General features: G+C 51.2%; 2 protein-coding genes across 2 annotated transcripts; one reads left to right on the forward strand and one right to left on the reverse strand.

The window, feature by feature from the left end:
* The first annotated feature begins 3,880 nt into the window (after positions 1–3,880).
* LOC120706170 (alpha-1,3-arabinosyltransferase XAT3-like) lies at positions 3,881–6,349 on the forward strand. The gene is made up of 3 exons (XM_039990753.1): positions 3,881–4,523; positions 4,633–4,707; positions 4,835–6,349. Exons 1-3 carry the CDS (start codon positions 4,394–4,396, stop codon positions 5,992–5,994), a joined length of 1,365 nt encoding a protein of 454 aa, XP_039846687.1. The 5' UTR covers positions 3,881–4,393; the 3' UTR covers positions 5,995–6,349.
* Positions 6,350–8,492: 2,143 nt separating this feature from the next.
* Positions 8,493–10,870, reverse strand: LOC120706173 (polyubiquitin). Its single transcript, XM_039990754.1, has 2 exons — positions 10,603–10,870; positions 8,493–9,691 (listed from the first exon to the last, which is right to left on the reverse strand). Exon 2 carries the CDS (start codon positions 9,689–9,691, stop codon positions 8,774–8,776), a length of 918 nt encoding a protein of 305 aa, XP_039846688.1. The 5' UTR covers positions 10,603–10,870; the 3' UTR covers positions 8,493–8,773.
* Positions 10,871–14,036: the final 3,166 nt, after the last annotated feature.

Genomic DNA, 14,036 nt, shown 5'->3' on the forward strand with positions numbered 1-14,036 from the left:
GCCCTTACAATGATAATATTCTGAGAATATTTCAGGACTCTAAGGTAATTTTCCTTTTTGCATCTGTGAGTGGATTACAGCTGAGGGACCTTCCTATCAGACGATCCAGCCGGGCTTCGCGCATAGGTTCTGCGGGTCGAATCCTCGCCCTCGGCGGAGAAGACGAAGACCGCCACACCTTCGCATCCTTATCTCGCCACCCGGCTCCTTAGTGCGGGAGGTTCTTCCGCCTCTTCGATCGGCCTTCGTCGAAGAAGATGAAGATATCGCCTTCTTTGCCTCCTTCGCACCTCGCCGCAGGTTCCTCAACAACAGCGGTTCCTTCGGCGTCAGGGCCGAAGGTGGCGTCCCCAGAGACAACTTGCTAGTTGCTACGGTTCCTAACTTTACGTTGCTTTGCCAGGCGAGACGATCGCTCGTCAGAGAAGCAGTCTGCTTGCATTTTTTTAATACAAAATTATACTATAATTATGGAATAATGCTCTAATTCTACGAAATAGTAAAACTAGATCCCGATCTTTAATTAGGTAGACGAAGAATAAATTCTGTCCTCTCAATAGACCAAAAATCTGCTATTTTCGAAATTTCAAATTTTATCGTACGGGCGGATGAAATTTCCCTATTGACGATGTTCGGCTACCCTACTAGCGCTGCCGCTACAGTACTCCATGAGAAGAGAAAGCGGTTTGCGATACGGTGCTGCAGGCTCCTCTCATGGAGCACTGTAGCTGCAGCAGCAACAAGCGCAGCCGAACAGGCTGATTATTCCTCATTTTCTCTCTACCGTCCTCTCTGACGGTGTCCTCTCTCCCTCACCGGGGGAGGGCAGCTCACGCGGGGCCGGTGCGGCCGGCGAGAGCTAAAATTTTGTCATCATTAGCTCTCCATATGCATGGGCGCTAAAAAAATTGTGCTACTATTAGTATCGAAGCTGAATGTGCAAAACTATACGAACCATGGTAAGCTTATTAGTTGGGACAAAGAGTAATCACACGTGAGGCATCAGTTGCTAGCACAGCAGACATTAGAATCAGCACAAATAAAAACAAAAAGGCGCCTCCCTGCAAAGAGAACTTTTAATCGGTTAGAATCGCACAAGTAACACACAACACCACGCTTCACCACTGTCACAGCAAGGCGCCCTAGCCGTTTGGATATATAATGAGGATTGCTAAAGACCGTGCTTGCCGCACGGCGATAGCCCTCTCCGATTAGCGCCTTACATCTGACGGTGATCCGACTTACGCGGCCGATGTGGGACTAATATATGTACTGCGAGCGCTTAGGACTCCGTGTCTCTCGCCCCGGCCGGTCATCGTGCCCCTGGCCTGCGGTGTGCGGTGCCCGGCCGACGAGCAACGACGCGCACGGGCTTGCGCCGCCTGCGTTGCGTGTGCGGTCGGACCGTCGGAGTGTGGCAGGAGCACGGGCGCGGCGTGACGGCGCGACGCGCGCGCGGAGTCGGGTACCGGAAGGCGTGCCTGCCTTGCTTCCTGTCGTCCACCCCAGATCACGACGTCCACTGGCAATGGCCGCCCGCCGAGCTCGGACCTCGGAGGGGCCGACGGACGCGAGGAAGAACAGCGCCTTCCTTGGACGGCGATAGCGCGTTCCTCCACTGCCGGAGTTGGCAGTTGCCACTGGGCGCCGCGCCACGCCTTCAGTGCCGCGCGCTCGGCCGTGCGCAAGGCGCGCCACTGGTGACGCGGCAACCACAAGTGCCACATGCCATTGGGATGGATGGAGGACGCAAGGGCGTTGCCGCTGCCGCTCGCTGTTACAGACACGGGCCGCCCCCTCGCATGCCGGAACATCTGCGTCGTGGTGGACGGAGGTCGGGGAAGCAGAGAGCGGTGGCAACTGGTGCCGGGGTGCGTCCACGTACGCGGCGGCGTCACGACCACCAGCTAGGTGTCGGTGTCAAACGCGGCGACAACCACGGCCAAGCGGGGAGGTAGAACGCTGCTTCTCCTCATCTCCCAGTCCCTCGCCCCCTCTCAGCTCTCCTGCTGGCGGCCATGGCCGCTGGACGCCGCCAATCTCGGTGCGCCGGGATCCGGGGTGGACGGTATTTCATTTACCGTCCACCCCGGATGCCTGGGAGCCGTCCAATCTGCAACTTGCGGTAGAGATTGAAGGCCGGGGAGACCCGATTCTGGTCGTTGCGCGCCATGGCTCGGGACCGTCGCGCGCTGTTGTCGCCGAGGGGGGTTGGCTTCCGCGCCGCCGCCGATGTCGCCGGCGGAGAAGGCATCTGTGGCCGCCGCCGTAGATCATTGCCGGAGGAGCACAACCTCCCAGGGCCGAGCCATGATTCAGGATGCTTTGTCGTTCTTGCCTCGCGGCCTCGCGCCCAGCCAAGCACAACCAGTCAACCTCGACGCGCCGCGCCGCACCGGGCTGCTCGCAGCCCAGGCCGCCTTCTCAACCAGAATGACACAGCGCGTGCATCTTCAGGTGGTTAACCTCACAAATCGTCATGTATGTCAGTCTGTGTCAGCTCAATCCGTTCACTGAAGCTCTGTACTTATGGAGATTCGTCGCCCGTGTTTGATCACTAGTGAACATGGCGGCTCTTGGATGATTCTGTGTGGACGGTCAAAGGACAGCTTCCCAATCAGTCCGATATGCAGGCCATCGCCATGACCATGTCATGCTGCACAAAGGTGTACTGTGTACAACGGGGACATTGCAGTTTTTGGTCGAAACTGAACCTGCCACATGTCAGTTTGGTTCTTCCTACTCCGAAGTGCTAGTCAAGAACATTGGATATGCGTGCAAATAAAAAGCTCTCTAGTCTTCAAATTATTGTTGGTAGTACAGACTACCGGACCATTTGTCTGATTTCTGTTCAAATTTCGCACAAGATCGATTTTCATACGATTCTACAATTTATGATCTTTTCTATTTTTTTTAGGGCAAATCATGAGAGCTTCTATTGATTTATAGAGCCATTACAATCTCTGCCAGTAATCTCCATAAGCCAGTTTGGGAGAATGCCAAGAGGAGTGGCTTCCGGAGGCATGTTCGCACATCTATGAGCAGCCTCGTTGCCCTCCCTGTGAACAAAAGAAGCATCAAAAGCAGTAAACAAATTACTAAGCTCTCTGATTTATGATCTTATCACGGGTATTCTGACCTGACTCTGAAATCTGATATTTGTGACACAGCCATGAATACAACTGTAATGCTTTCCATATGTAAATGGCATACACGGTTTCAGCTGTTGTCCTTTCAGTGAAAACGGCATGATATGTGCATATTATTCTGAACAGTCTGAACGTAGAGTGTACTTAACTGAAACTCGGCATGCCGTTGCCCACCTTGCAATCCCTGAAGGAATTTTGGGTATGACTATCTCTTTGTTTACAAGTGCACGCCTTTTATGTAACTATAGTTTATTTACAAATTACGTGGAACTTTTCCCCCCTATTGGAATACAATTTCAACAGAAGATCAGAAGAAGCTTTCTTAACACAGTGAAATTCAAGGTTGCTATTGTTGGGAATGCTAAACTCAGAAATACAGTTGCACCTAACAGGCTAATACAATATTTTATCCATGTCCATAACACGGTTTCTGAGATTTAGTTGTTCAGTTTCATATATTGCTTCTTATGTTGGCAAAGGGGATTTGACTAGGAGTAGAATTCTCCATGTGTCCTTCACTAACAAAGGGTTGGACAACCTAACTGGAACAGTACTCTCTTCAGTGTAACACCTAACAACCACTGATGATGATATTTTTATCATATTCTGGTTCTTGTGTCCATCACTCTGCGGCAACAAATTCTGCAGGTACCAATTCGGATTTTGGTATTACTTTTTACTGATTTGTTTGTGCATCATGCTCTGTTTCCTGTACTTGATTTTATTTGCCCATGCAGTAGTCTTATAAGTTATAAAAAAGAACATATTCTCCAAGATTTCAGCAGTCCAATTTGAATTTTATCTTTGGATACACTTTGATAGGTAAGCAGGCTGCAGATCATATTTCTACTTCGTTTGAGTGAGCATTCTGGTAGCTTTTGCTTTCTACTGTAACGAACATGGAGACTTACAACAGCAATGCACAATAACCACATTCCTACCAAACCAAAAGGTGAATGAGACACATGGTTTGCTTCTTTTGTTCCTTTTTTTCCCATCGAGTTTGCTCATCTAACCTTGCACGATATCCCCAGTCGGCCCCTTTGCTGCCTATTTTGTTGTTGTCTCCTCGAGAATCTGTTCAACAAACACTAGTTTTATTCCAGATGTCTGAACTAACATAGGAACAGTAGAAGGTCCTTCAGGTCAGATAGAGAAGAATATAAGCAAAGTGGCAGCAAAGAGAATCTCCTTACTATTTTGTGCGTCAGTTTGTAGTCTGTAGCTGAAGATTTTTGCCCAAGATGGCCTGTGAGAAGAAGAGTGCAAGCAGTTTTGCCGTCAAGGTTGGATTGGTACTTCTTGCGGGATGCATTCTTGCGCCAATTTCACTGGCGACAATGTTCCGGAATTATGCGGTTCCTCTGCAAACATGTAAGTTACTGCACTGACCAGTGATTTCTGCCAGTGCGATTTGATTTACTTTCTTGTTTCTGCCAGTGCGATGTGATTTACTTTCTTTCTCTTAACGTTGTGTTTCCAGTGAGCTTATTGTTTTCAGTAGGTTCTGCTTCCTCAGTAATGGGGGGAGGGGAAAGGATTGCCTCTCATCGTTCAGGTACGTCACGTTGTCACTCACTAACTCGGACCCAAGCATTCAGAGAAATTCGATGCTTGTTAGCTTCTTCAGTAGAAGCTTGAACAATGTCGGACAGAAGACTCAGCTGATATCTATGATCGCGCAGGCAGAAACGAAGGGCCCGTGCTGTGCGACTTTTCGAGCTCGAGATCAGACGTGTGCGAGCTGAGAGGCGACGTCCGCGTCCTCCCCAACGCCACCATCGTGCTCCACCATCCCCTGGCGAGGCATCAATCATGGCGGATGAAGCCGCACGCCAGGAAGAGCGACCGCCACGCGCTCGCCCGCGTCACTGAGGTGACGGTCGCATCGTCGCACGCCGCGGACCACGCCGCTCCCCGGTGCACGGCCAACCACACCGCCCCGGCCGTCGTCTTCTCGGCCGGCGGCTACGCGGGGAACATGTTCCACGACCTGACCGACGTCCTTGTCCCGCTGTTCATCACCACGCGCCGGTTCGGCGGCGACGTGCACCTCCTCGTCAGCGACGCCCCGCCGTGGTGGCTCGACAAGTTCCGGCCGCTGCTCCGCGGGCTCTCCCGCCACGACGTCGTCGACATGGACAGAGGCGGCAGGGGCGTGCTCTGCTACCCGCGCCTGGTCGTCGGCCTCGAGTTCCACAAGGAGATGAGCGTCGACGCCGCGAGGACCGCCGGCGAGTACTCCATGGCCGACTTCGCCCTCCTCGCCCGGCGATCCTACGGCCTCACTCGGGACACGGCCATCCGGCTCCGCGGCCGCTCCTCCGGCTTCCGCCCCAGGCTGCTCCTCATCTCACGGAGGTCGACCAGGGCGTTCACCAACGCCGGCGCCATCGCGCGGGCCGCCACGGCCCTGGGGTACGAGGTGGTGGTGGGCGAGCCGGCGCGGCACGCGGAGCTGCCGTCGTTCGCGCGGGTGGTGAACTCGTGCGACGTGCTGGTGGGCGTGCACGGCGCCGGGCTGGCGAACCTGGTGTTCCTCCCGGCGGGCGCCGTGGTGGTGCAGGTGGTGCCGCTGGGCGGGCTGGACGCCATGGCCGCCGAGGACTTCGGCGAGCCGGCGCGCGACGCGGGGCTCCGATACGTGCACTACCGCGTCGCCGTGGCGGAGAGCACGCTGGCGAGGCGGTACCCGCGCGACCACCGCGTGCTGAGGGACCCCGCGGCGGTGCGGCGGGAGGGGTGGATGGCGCTGCGGGCGGCGTACCTCGTCGGCCAGAACGTGACGCTCGACGTCCGCCGGTTCGGCGGCGCCCTGCGACGCGCCATGGAGCTTCTCCGCTAGACGGACATCGTAGACAGAACAGGGGGCCTCCTGGGCCAGGTGCAAGGACCGCACGCTGCGCAGGAACGAAGTCTCAAGAACGACTCCATCGAGATCTTCAACGCGACAACGCCTCAACGGCACCGTCACCGGCGGCGCCTGACGCGATGAACAGGTTGTTCGATCTGCAATCCTGCATTGAGATTTCAGGAGTTATCCTCTGTCGTTCTGTTTCGTTTCGGCTACTCCTCGATGAATGGGCGGCTGACAGTGATGGAATGATCGTATAGTACGTGTATGTAAAACTCAGAGAAAAATGTAATGCAGTACAGTACAGAAGCATGCCATCGGTTGAAACGAAAACTGAAGTTTCTCATGGTTCAGACTTCGACATGTTTGCCAGCTTCACTGGCTTCCCGATCAATCCTAAGAAATGAAGCATTGCTTCGATTTCAATCGATTTAAAACCTTGTAAATTGTTTGGTCAGTAACTGTCATTATACTACAATGCACTGCGCCTGCTTGATTTTGATGCAGCCTCTGCTAATTGCAGACAATGTCGCTTCTACAAATTGCAAACTTGCTACAGGAATTGAGCACGTTTAGCAGTTTGAGCAGAATGTTTTACTATACAGATCCAGAATCTTGCCCTAAAAAAATAATCTAGTGGTGGCTTCATATCTATGCACTTGTCCAACAAACAAAATTCTCTTCTCAGATAACCTTAATTGCTAACGATCCAAAACAGACAGAATGTTTAATTTTCTTTATCTAACTATACGTAATGCGTAAGATTCAGGCGTAAGATATTTGTTTACAGTTCTTTTTCTTAGTGATCTTAACTTCCTAACCAAATCGATCCATATGGGCTACTTGTTGGAGTGACGATCACTTTATAAGCAACCACTTAGTCAGGGAAAAAGAGTAGGCATCTGGGAGATAAAATTGGAAATGCTAGACACATCTATATCTATACCTATACCTATTACTAAAGCGAGTAAGGTTTCCATCTAAATTTTTGGTTTGGTATGTTGGTTTGGTCCGCCTGTGTTATTGACAGATGAGTTTTAGTTCATCCCGTATGCGAGTCAGATCAACCCTCTCTGTCCACAACTCGATCATGTAGATCCCTATAAATTAATACATGAGCACCAATACGTATCCGATACTTAATCATGTGTTGTTGACAGGTAGACCTCGGTCCACCCGTATACAAGACAGTTTGTCCGTAACATGAACTTTGCTCGGAGAGCCACGACGTAGAAATCCACGCTGAGCGCCGCTTTACGTCGCGACACGCTCGAACCGACGATGCGGCCCCAGTTGGCTCCTTTTGCTGTTCGTGCCGTGCCGTCGAGACCGGCCGCCGCCCGGTTAGGAGATGAACCCGGATGAGCTAGAGTTCTTTCGGGAGACGCACACGGAGGCGTCGGAGTGTCGGAGAGGAGTCCTGTTCAACTGCCCCTCGTGTCCTCTACTCTTGCCTCTCCGGTCCTTCTTGTTGCTGGCATGCTGATTGTGCCCTTAGCGACCTTGCCCTGTGCAGCATCGACACCCTGCTGCCTGCAGCTGACGCTGACCACCGTCCCCACAACTGGTGCCCGGCGTCCGGCTGACGGTATTGGCGCAGTGGTGCTGTCCTGGCCTCCTGGGTGCTTGCTAGGCAGTCCGGGAAAACGAGAGTACGAGACAAGCTGGCAAATTGCAAGAGCCCGAACCATGAGAGTGCTCGTATAAAGTTGCCCGTAGTTTTGGTTTTATTATTAGGAGTGAAATACTTGAGCAAATTCTAATCAAGGTTGAGAATTTATTTTAGCCTTGCAATTTCTTTTCTTTTATAGGCTGATGGAAATTTTGTGAACGATCTATAATGACATGCAAATTCATGATTAAGCTAAAACAGGAACTGCTTGCGAAGACAGGCTCTCGGGAATCTTGCTGTCTGAACCATGCACCTTAATTTAACTGGGATTGATAATTCCTATTTTAACTTAGTGATATGTATACAGCCTGAGGATGAGAAACCAAGGATCTGAAGGAGACCAAAGACACAAAATCATGGAGCACTCTAATACTGAAATCATTGCCTGATGATACTTGATCAATATTATACCCTTTGATAATCTTTCTTTGGACTTTTGTTCCTTTATACTCCAGTCTAATTACAACATATTAACAGCTAATGCATCTCCATTTTTATCAAATCACAACATGGTCTAATGATGGTGGTAGTATTTCATCTTGTCGACGCTAGGTACGGCAAAAAAAAGCTAGATATGCAAATACATTTTCCAATTGAATAATTTTTAATAAATTCAAAAAAAAACGAAAGTAGGACTTAATTGTTGGACCTTCAGATCTTTAACCGTAGCAACGCACAGGCATAATTGCTATTGTAATCTAAAACCAAAGCACCCAGCATACTACCTATACCTAAAAATCAACCCAATGTTTAACTTCTCAGGCTTAAATTAACTATCATACTATCAGCACAGCAAGCAGAATTGCAAACCAACATGTACAATAACAAAACATTTCCAGAAACCATGAGCAAACAGAATGTCACACGAAGTTCAGGGTTCACTTATTCATCACAATTCAAACAAGTAGCATGCTGCACAGCAGCAAATGTTCAGACACAACCAGACGACATAGGACTTCCATCAGGACAGGCGAAGACACCCGCACCACAAGACCAGGACAGACCACGGTACACAGAGACAACCCCTCCATTCGAGAGACAAAGGAAGCACCAGACTTGTGAACCCAGGGATAACAGCAGCTCCATGGCCCTCAGAACTTACTGGCCACCACGGAGGCGGAGCACAAGGTGGAGGGTGGACTCCTTCTGGATGTTGTAGTCCGCCAGGGTGCGCCCATCCTCCAGCTGCTTGCCAGCAAAAATCAGACGCTGCTGGTCCGGGGGGATTCCCTCCTTGTCCTGGATCTTCGCCTTCACGTTGTCGATAGTGTCAGATGACTCAACTTCCAGGGTAATGGTTTTGCCGGTGAGGGTCTTCACAAAGATCTGCATACCACCCCTGAGCCTGAGCACAAGGTGAAGGGTGGATTCCTTCTGAATGTTGTAGTCAGCAAGGGTGCGGCCATCCTCAAGCTGCTTGCCGGCAAAGATGAGACGCTGCTGGTCAGGGGGGATGCCCTCCTTGTCCTGGATCTTTGCTTTCACATTGTCAATCGTGTCTGAGGACTCAACCTCAAGGGTGATAGTCTTGCCAGTCAGGGTCTTCACAAAAATCTGCATACCACCACGCAGACGGAGCACCAAGTGAAGAGTGGACTCCTTTTGGATGTTGTAGTCAGCAAGGGTGCGGCCATCCTCCAGCTGCTTGCCAGCAAAGATCAGACGCTGCTGGTCTGGGGGGATGCCCTCCTTGTCCTGGATCTTGGCCTTCACATTGTCAATGGTGTCAGAAGACTCGACCTCAAGCGTGATGGTCTTGCCAGTGAGGGTCTTGACGAAGATCTGCATGCCTCCCCTGAGCCTGAGCACCAAGTGGAGGGTGGACTCCTTCTGGATGTTGTAGTCTGCAAGAGTGCGACCATCCTCGAGCTGCTTTCCAGCAAAGATGAGCCTCTGCTGATCCGGGGGGATGCCTTCCTTGTCCTGGATCTTAGCCTTGACATTGTCAATGGTGTCCGAGGACTCAACCTCGAGGGTGATGGTCTTGCCAGTGAGGGTCTTAACGAAGATCTGCATCTGCAAACATTAAAGAACATAAGAGTAAGCCACCATAAACAGTACTGCCAAGAACACAGAATATTGCTACATGGAAACTGATAAATTCTGAACAGGACAGAACTATTAAACAACTCATTAAGTGAATATAAGCGGCTTGGCACTCCATATTCAACAAAACAGACAACAGCTTCGATGTAACGATGATATTAAGTAGCAACAGAAAACAACAGTATTTAACACTATAATTGCACTGAAAATTTGCCAAGACATGATATGGCCTAGTTGAAATGGACAATCCTAAGGAACACAGGCATGAAGTGAAAAATTGATCAGCACAATACAGGCTAGAATCTGCGCTACAGTTTTTTTTAGACCAAATCTGCGCTACAGTTATTTACAGTTGCTAGTTGTTTGGAGCTAAATAAGGAATTAGGCAGTGGTATCTAATATACAGTTTAATGAGCCATGACGTAGATTCAACAATTGACTAATTAATTCCTAACACATCTGTGATTACCGCCAGCCAGATCAAGAGTCATCGAATCTAGATGAACTTTTGAAGAAAATATACAGCAATCGAGCAGCATCCGTCTGAACAGCACCACCCCAGATGCAATCGAACCTAACCTTACACACGTGCAATCGAGCGGCGAACCTCAGAACAAGCATGCTAACAGCCCAACACTAGCGCGCAAACCAACTATCACATAGAGCTTTGAACTCAGCCGCACATAACAGATCCACACCAAATAACCGCACCACAGCCCGCAGATTTACATCTCTACCCGCGAATCGACTATAGATTGCCGAAGAAGCATGAGAACGGATCGCCACACAGCCTAACCCTAAGGCCTAAGCAGCAAGGTCTACGACGAAGACGAACCGGGAAATCAAACGAGACATCGGAGGAGGATCGAGAACCCACATACCTTGAGAGGATGGGGGCTAGGCTCCTTGGGCTTCGCTTCGATCGGGCGGAGAATTTCGCAGAGGGGATGATTGGGAATTGGGGAGGGAGGGTTTCCCTCCTCCTTTATACACGGGGAGGGGGAGGCGGTCAGGCGGAGACAGCGGAGGAAGAGTCCCGTGAGGCTACGGAACCGGAGGATGTGGGGCCCAGCGGCGAGAGGCGGCTGCGTCGCGGCCTCGGGGAGTCCGTGTCCCGTGAGGCTACGGAACCGTATTTTCTCCGGGAATGGCCAGCGGCCGCCGCGAAGATATCGAGGGGGGTGACGCCGTTTGCCGCTGCGGTAGGTAGCCGTTAAAAAGAATCGGCAATGATAACGGCATCATGGTGATGCATGAATTCGGCATGCCTGGCCTAATTTTTCTTTTCAACAAGTAATCCTATATACCTAATGTGGTACTGATATTTTGAAAGTAGTCGAAATGCTTTTATTGGTGGTGCATTTAGCATCATCTCCTCCTAATTGCTGGTTGGGGATCAGCATCTTGGCATGGCATGTCTTTACTATTTTTTTATACATATTGGTCGACGATAAGATATAGGAAATATAGCATTTTTTTGGAGAAAAAGTGCATCAGTTTTTTTTAGGGGTAAAAAAAATGCATCAGTTGATTTTTCCCAAAATGGACTTCACAAAATACCCTTTTTTTTAGATTAACTTCACGCTAAGCGGCCCGAAATCCACCAGGCTGTTGCCCCAGCGGTGGTCCAGCAGCCCAAGCCGAGCAAGTTTCATGACTTATGTGATGATGAAGCCGACGACGTGCTTGGAGTTCGCGTCTGGGCCGTAATAGGCCAGGCCTGATGACGTAATAAGGCTGGGACTGCCCTAGGCAACCCGGCGCCGGCCGAACCGGTTCATGTTAACTGCGGCCCAGGTCAAGGGGGGGTTCTGCGGATCACGACGGCCCAAATTAATGTCGCCACGGCACCACCACCAATGTCCAGCAGATAGTTGGGCCCGTCCAATCGGGACACGTGCGACAACGGCACAAACCAGCTTGGCCCATCCTAGCAGGCTGCTTAGGGCCCGTTTAGTTCCCAAAAATTTTCACCCAAAAATTTTCACCTCCCCTTTAAACACATGTATGAAGCACTAAATGTAATTAAATAACAAAACTAATTACACAGTTTGGATGTACATGACGAGACAAATCTTTTAAGCCTAATTAGTGTATGATTAGCCATAAGTGCTACAGTAACCAACATGTGCTAATGATGCGGTCAAAGGCCTCAAAAGATTCGTCTCGCGGTTTCCAAGTGAGTTCTGAAATTAGTTTTTTAATTAGTGTCCGAAAAATCCTCCTGACATCTGGTCAAAGGGATGATGTGACAACCAAAATTTTTTGGTTTTGCAACTAAACGCGCCCTTATCCATGCAGGTATCCAAAGCGTCTCCGTCGCAAGGAAAGAAGAATCTCCAAGACGTAACGGGAAAGGAGAGGACAACAGTTTGGCAACAACACAAGGCGCGCGGCGCGGGGGGGGGGGGGGGGGGCCTGACCGCCGAGCGACGACGCCCCCTCTCCTCCTGCGACCTCGTGACTAAAATGAGAGGCAGGCCGCCGTCTCGGTCCGTTCCCTCGTGAGCACAGGTGGGTGACAAGAAACGGACGCCCCCACCTCCCTCGTCCGAGGCGTCTCGCCGTCGTTTTCCACTCGAATACCCAACGGACACCACGTACGTACTGCGAGCCGAGTGGAAAACTATACACTCCCAGGCGAGGGTGCTGCTTCTTCTCGTCGATACATATAACCACAGAATACTAGTGAGCCGTCGAACAATATTATTATTCCTCTATGTCATGATTTGTACGTGCTTTGTTCGGAAATAATCGCCTTTACATAATGTAACGGCAGAAATTAGAATACGGGTGAGCCGTCTAGTACCCCCCCCCCCAACCACCACTCCTGCATTATTCGAACGCAAATCATCGAGCTGCTCTTCGCGTGCGGGCTCCTTGCAGCCTTGTTGATCGTATTAATAGTAAATTATAATTTATAGCCGTCGCCTGGTACGAAATACACTGTGCATTCACGTTCGAACAGATCGGGAACAAAAGATATGACCCGGGCGAGCCATTATCCGTCCGTTTGAGAAAAAAAAACTGATCGGACAATGTGAGAAAATGATGGGCAGAGTCGTGGCTGAGACCTGGGAGGCTGGGATGGCTGCTGCCTCGTTCGTTTCCTTGTTCCTTCCTACACAGGCAGCAAAGCAAGGTGCAGTTCGGCAGGGCTGCTGGCATCTCGGACCGGGACGGACGGCATCTCGACGCCAATCGCGATCTCTCTGACACCCGGTCCCAATCAGGGCTACTACACCCATACTGCTAGACTGCGCCGATTCCTTTTAAAAAAACAAAAACAGGCTGCACCGACAGCGAGCGCCGGCAACGTTGTCGTCAGAGGTAGAGCGATTACTAAGAGACACCGACCCATTAATCCAGTGGATTATTCGAGTTCTCGTGATCGAGCTGTTGCTGCAGAAATCCGTGCAGGCGGGTGAAATGAGTGCCCTGTTCAAATGGGTTTGGATCGGAAAGAGGAGAGACCCTACTGATGAACATGCGGCTCAGGCATCCGGGCACAAGGTTTTCTGGCGCGCTACCATTCACCCAGACTGTGCACAGCTTACTGCAAGTCTGCAACCCGGGGCTGATTCGGTCGGATCCCATCTCCTTTTGTCTGAACTGCAACCGCATGCCGCCGACCTGACATAGGGAAACCGCATGCAGCCAGCACCTGACAGAGGGAAACCGCATGCAGCCAGCACCTGACAGAGGGAAACCAGACCGAAGGCATCCGGCGCGCTGATTGATCGCTGCGATTTGGCACGCCCGGAGCGCGTGCTCCCGCCTCCACGGATCTTCAACTCGTTTCCCCCGTCCTCTCGCCAGGGAAAAAAAATCGCACACCTCGATCGTCTCTTCAACGCGAGATGACTCGTCGGAGAACGAAAGGGGGAGAAGAGATGTGCAAGTGCGGCCGCATGGCCGGCCGCTGCTTTCCATCTCGCTTTCACGAATCGACGTGGCAACCACCGCGTCTCCACATGGAGCCACACGACACGGGTAGCGCCGGCGTCTACTGTCTACTGCCTCGTCAATCAGTGGGCCGATTGCGCCATCGGGCTAGCTAGCTAGCTAGGTGTGCCTGTATCGCAACAATGGGAGGACCAGTAGCCAGTAGGTAGGTGTGGCGCTGGTGTTGGCAGGATGCCGCCGCTACAGCCTACAGCGCACGAGTTCTGCTGTTGCTCAAAGGGCGCAGCATTTGCCGTGTTCGCCACGCGCCGACAGAGGGAAAACTCACCTCTCCTGGAGGAGGAATGGAGGATGGATGGATGGATCTTCAATTGCTACAGCGAAAGGTTGATTTAGGAGGAGCTACTAA

Source organism: Panicum virgatum, chromosome 5K, assembly GCF_016808335.1.
Source record: "Panicum virgatum strain AP13 chromosome 5K, P.virgatum_v5, whole genome shotgun sequence".
Lineage (NCBI taxonomy): Eukaryota > Viridiplantae > Streptophyta > Magnoliopsida > Poales > Poaceae > Panicum > Panicum virgatum.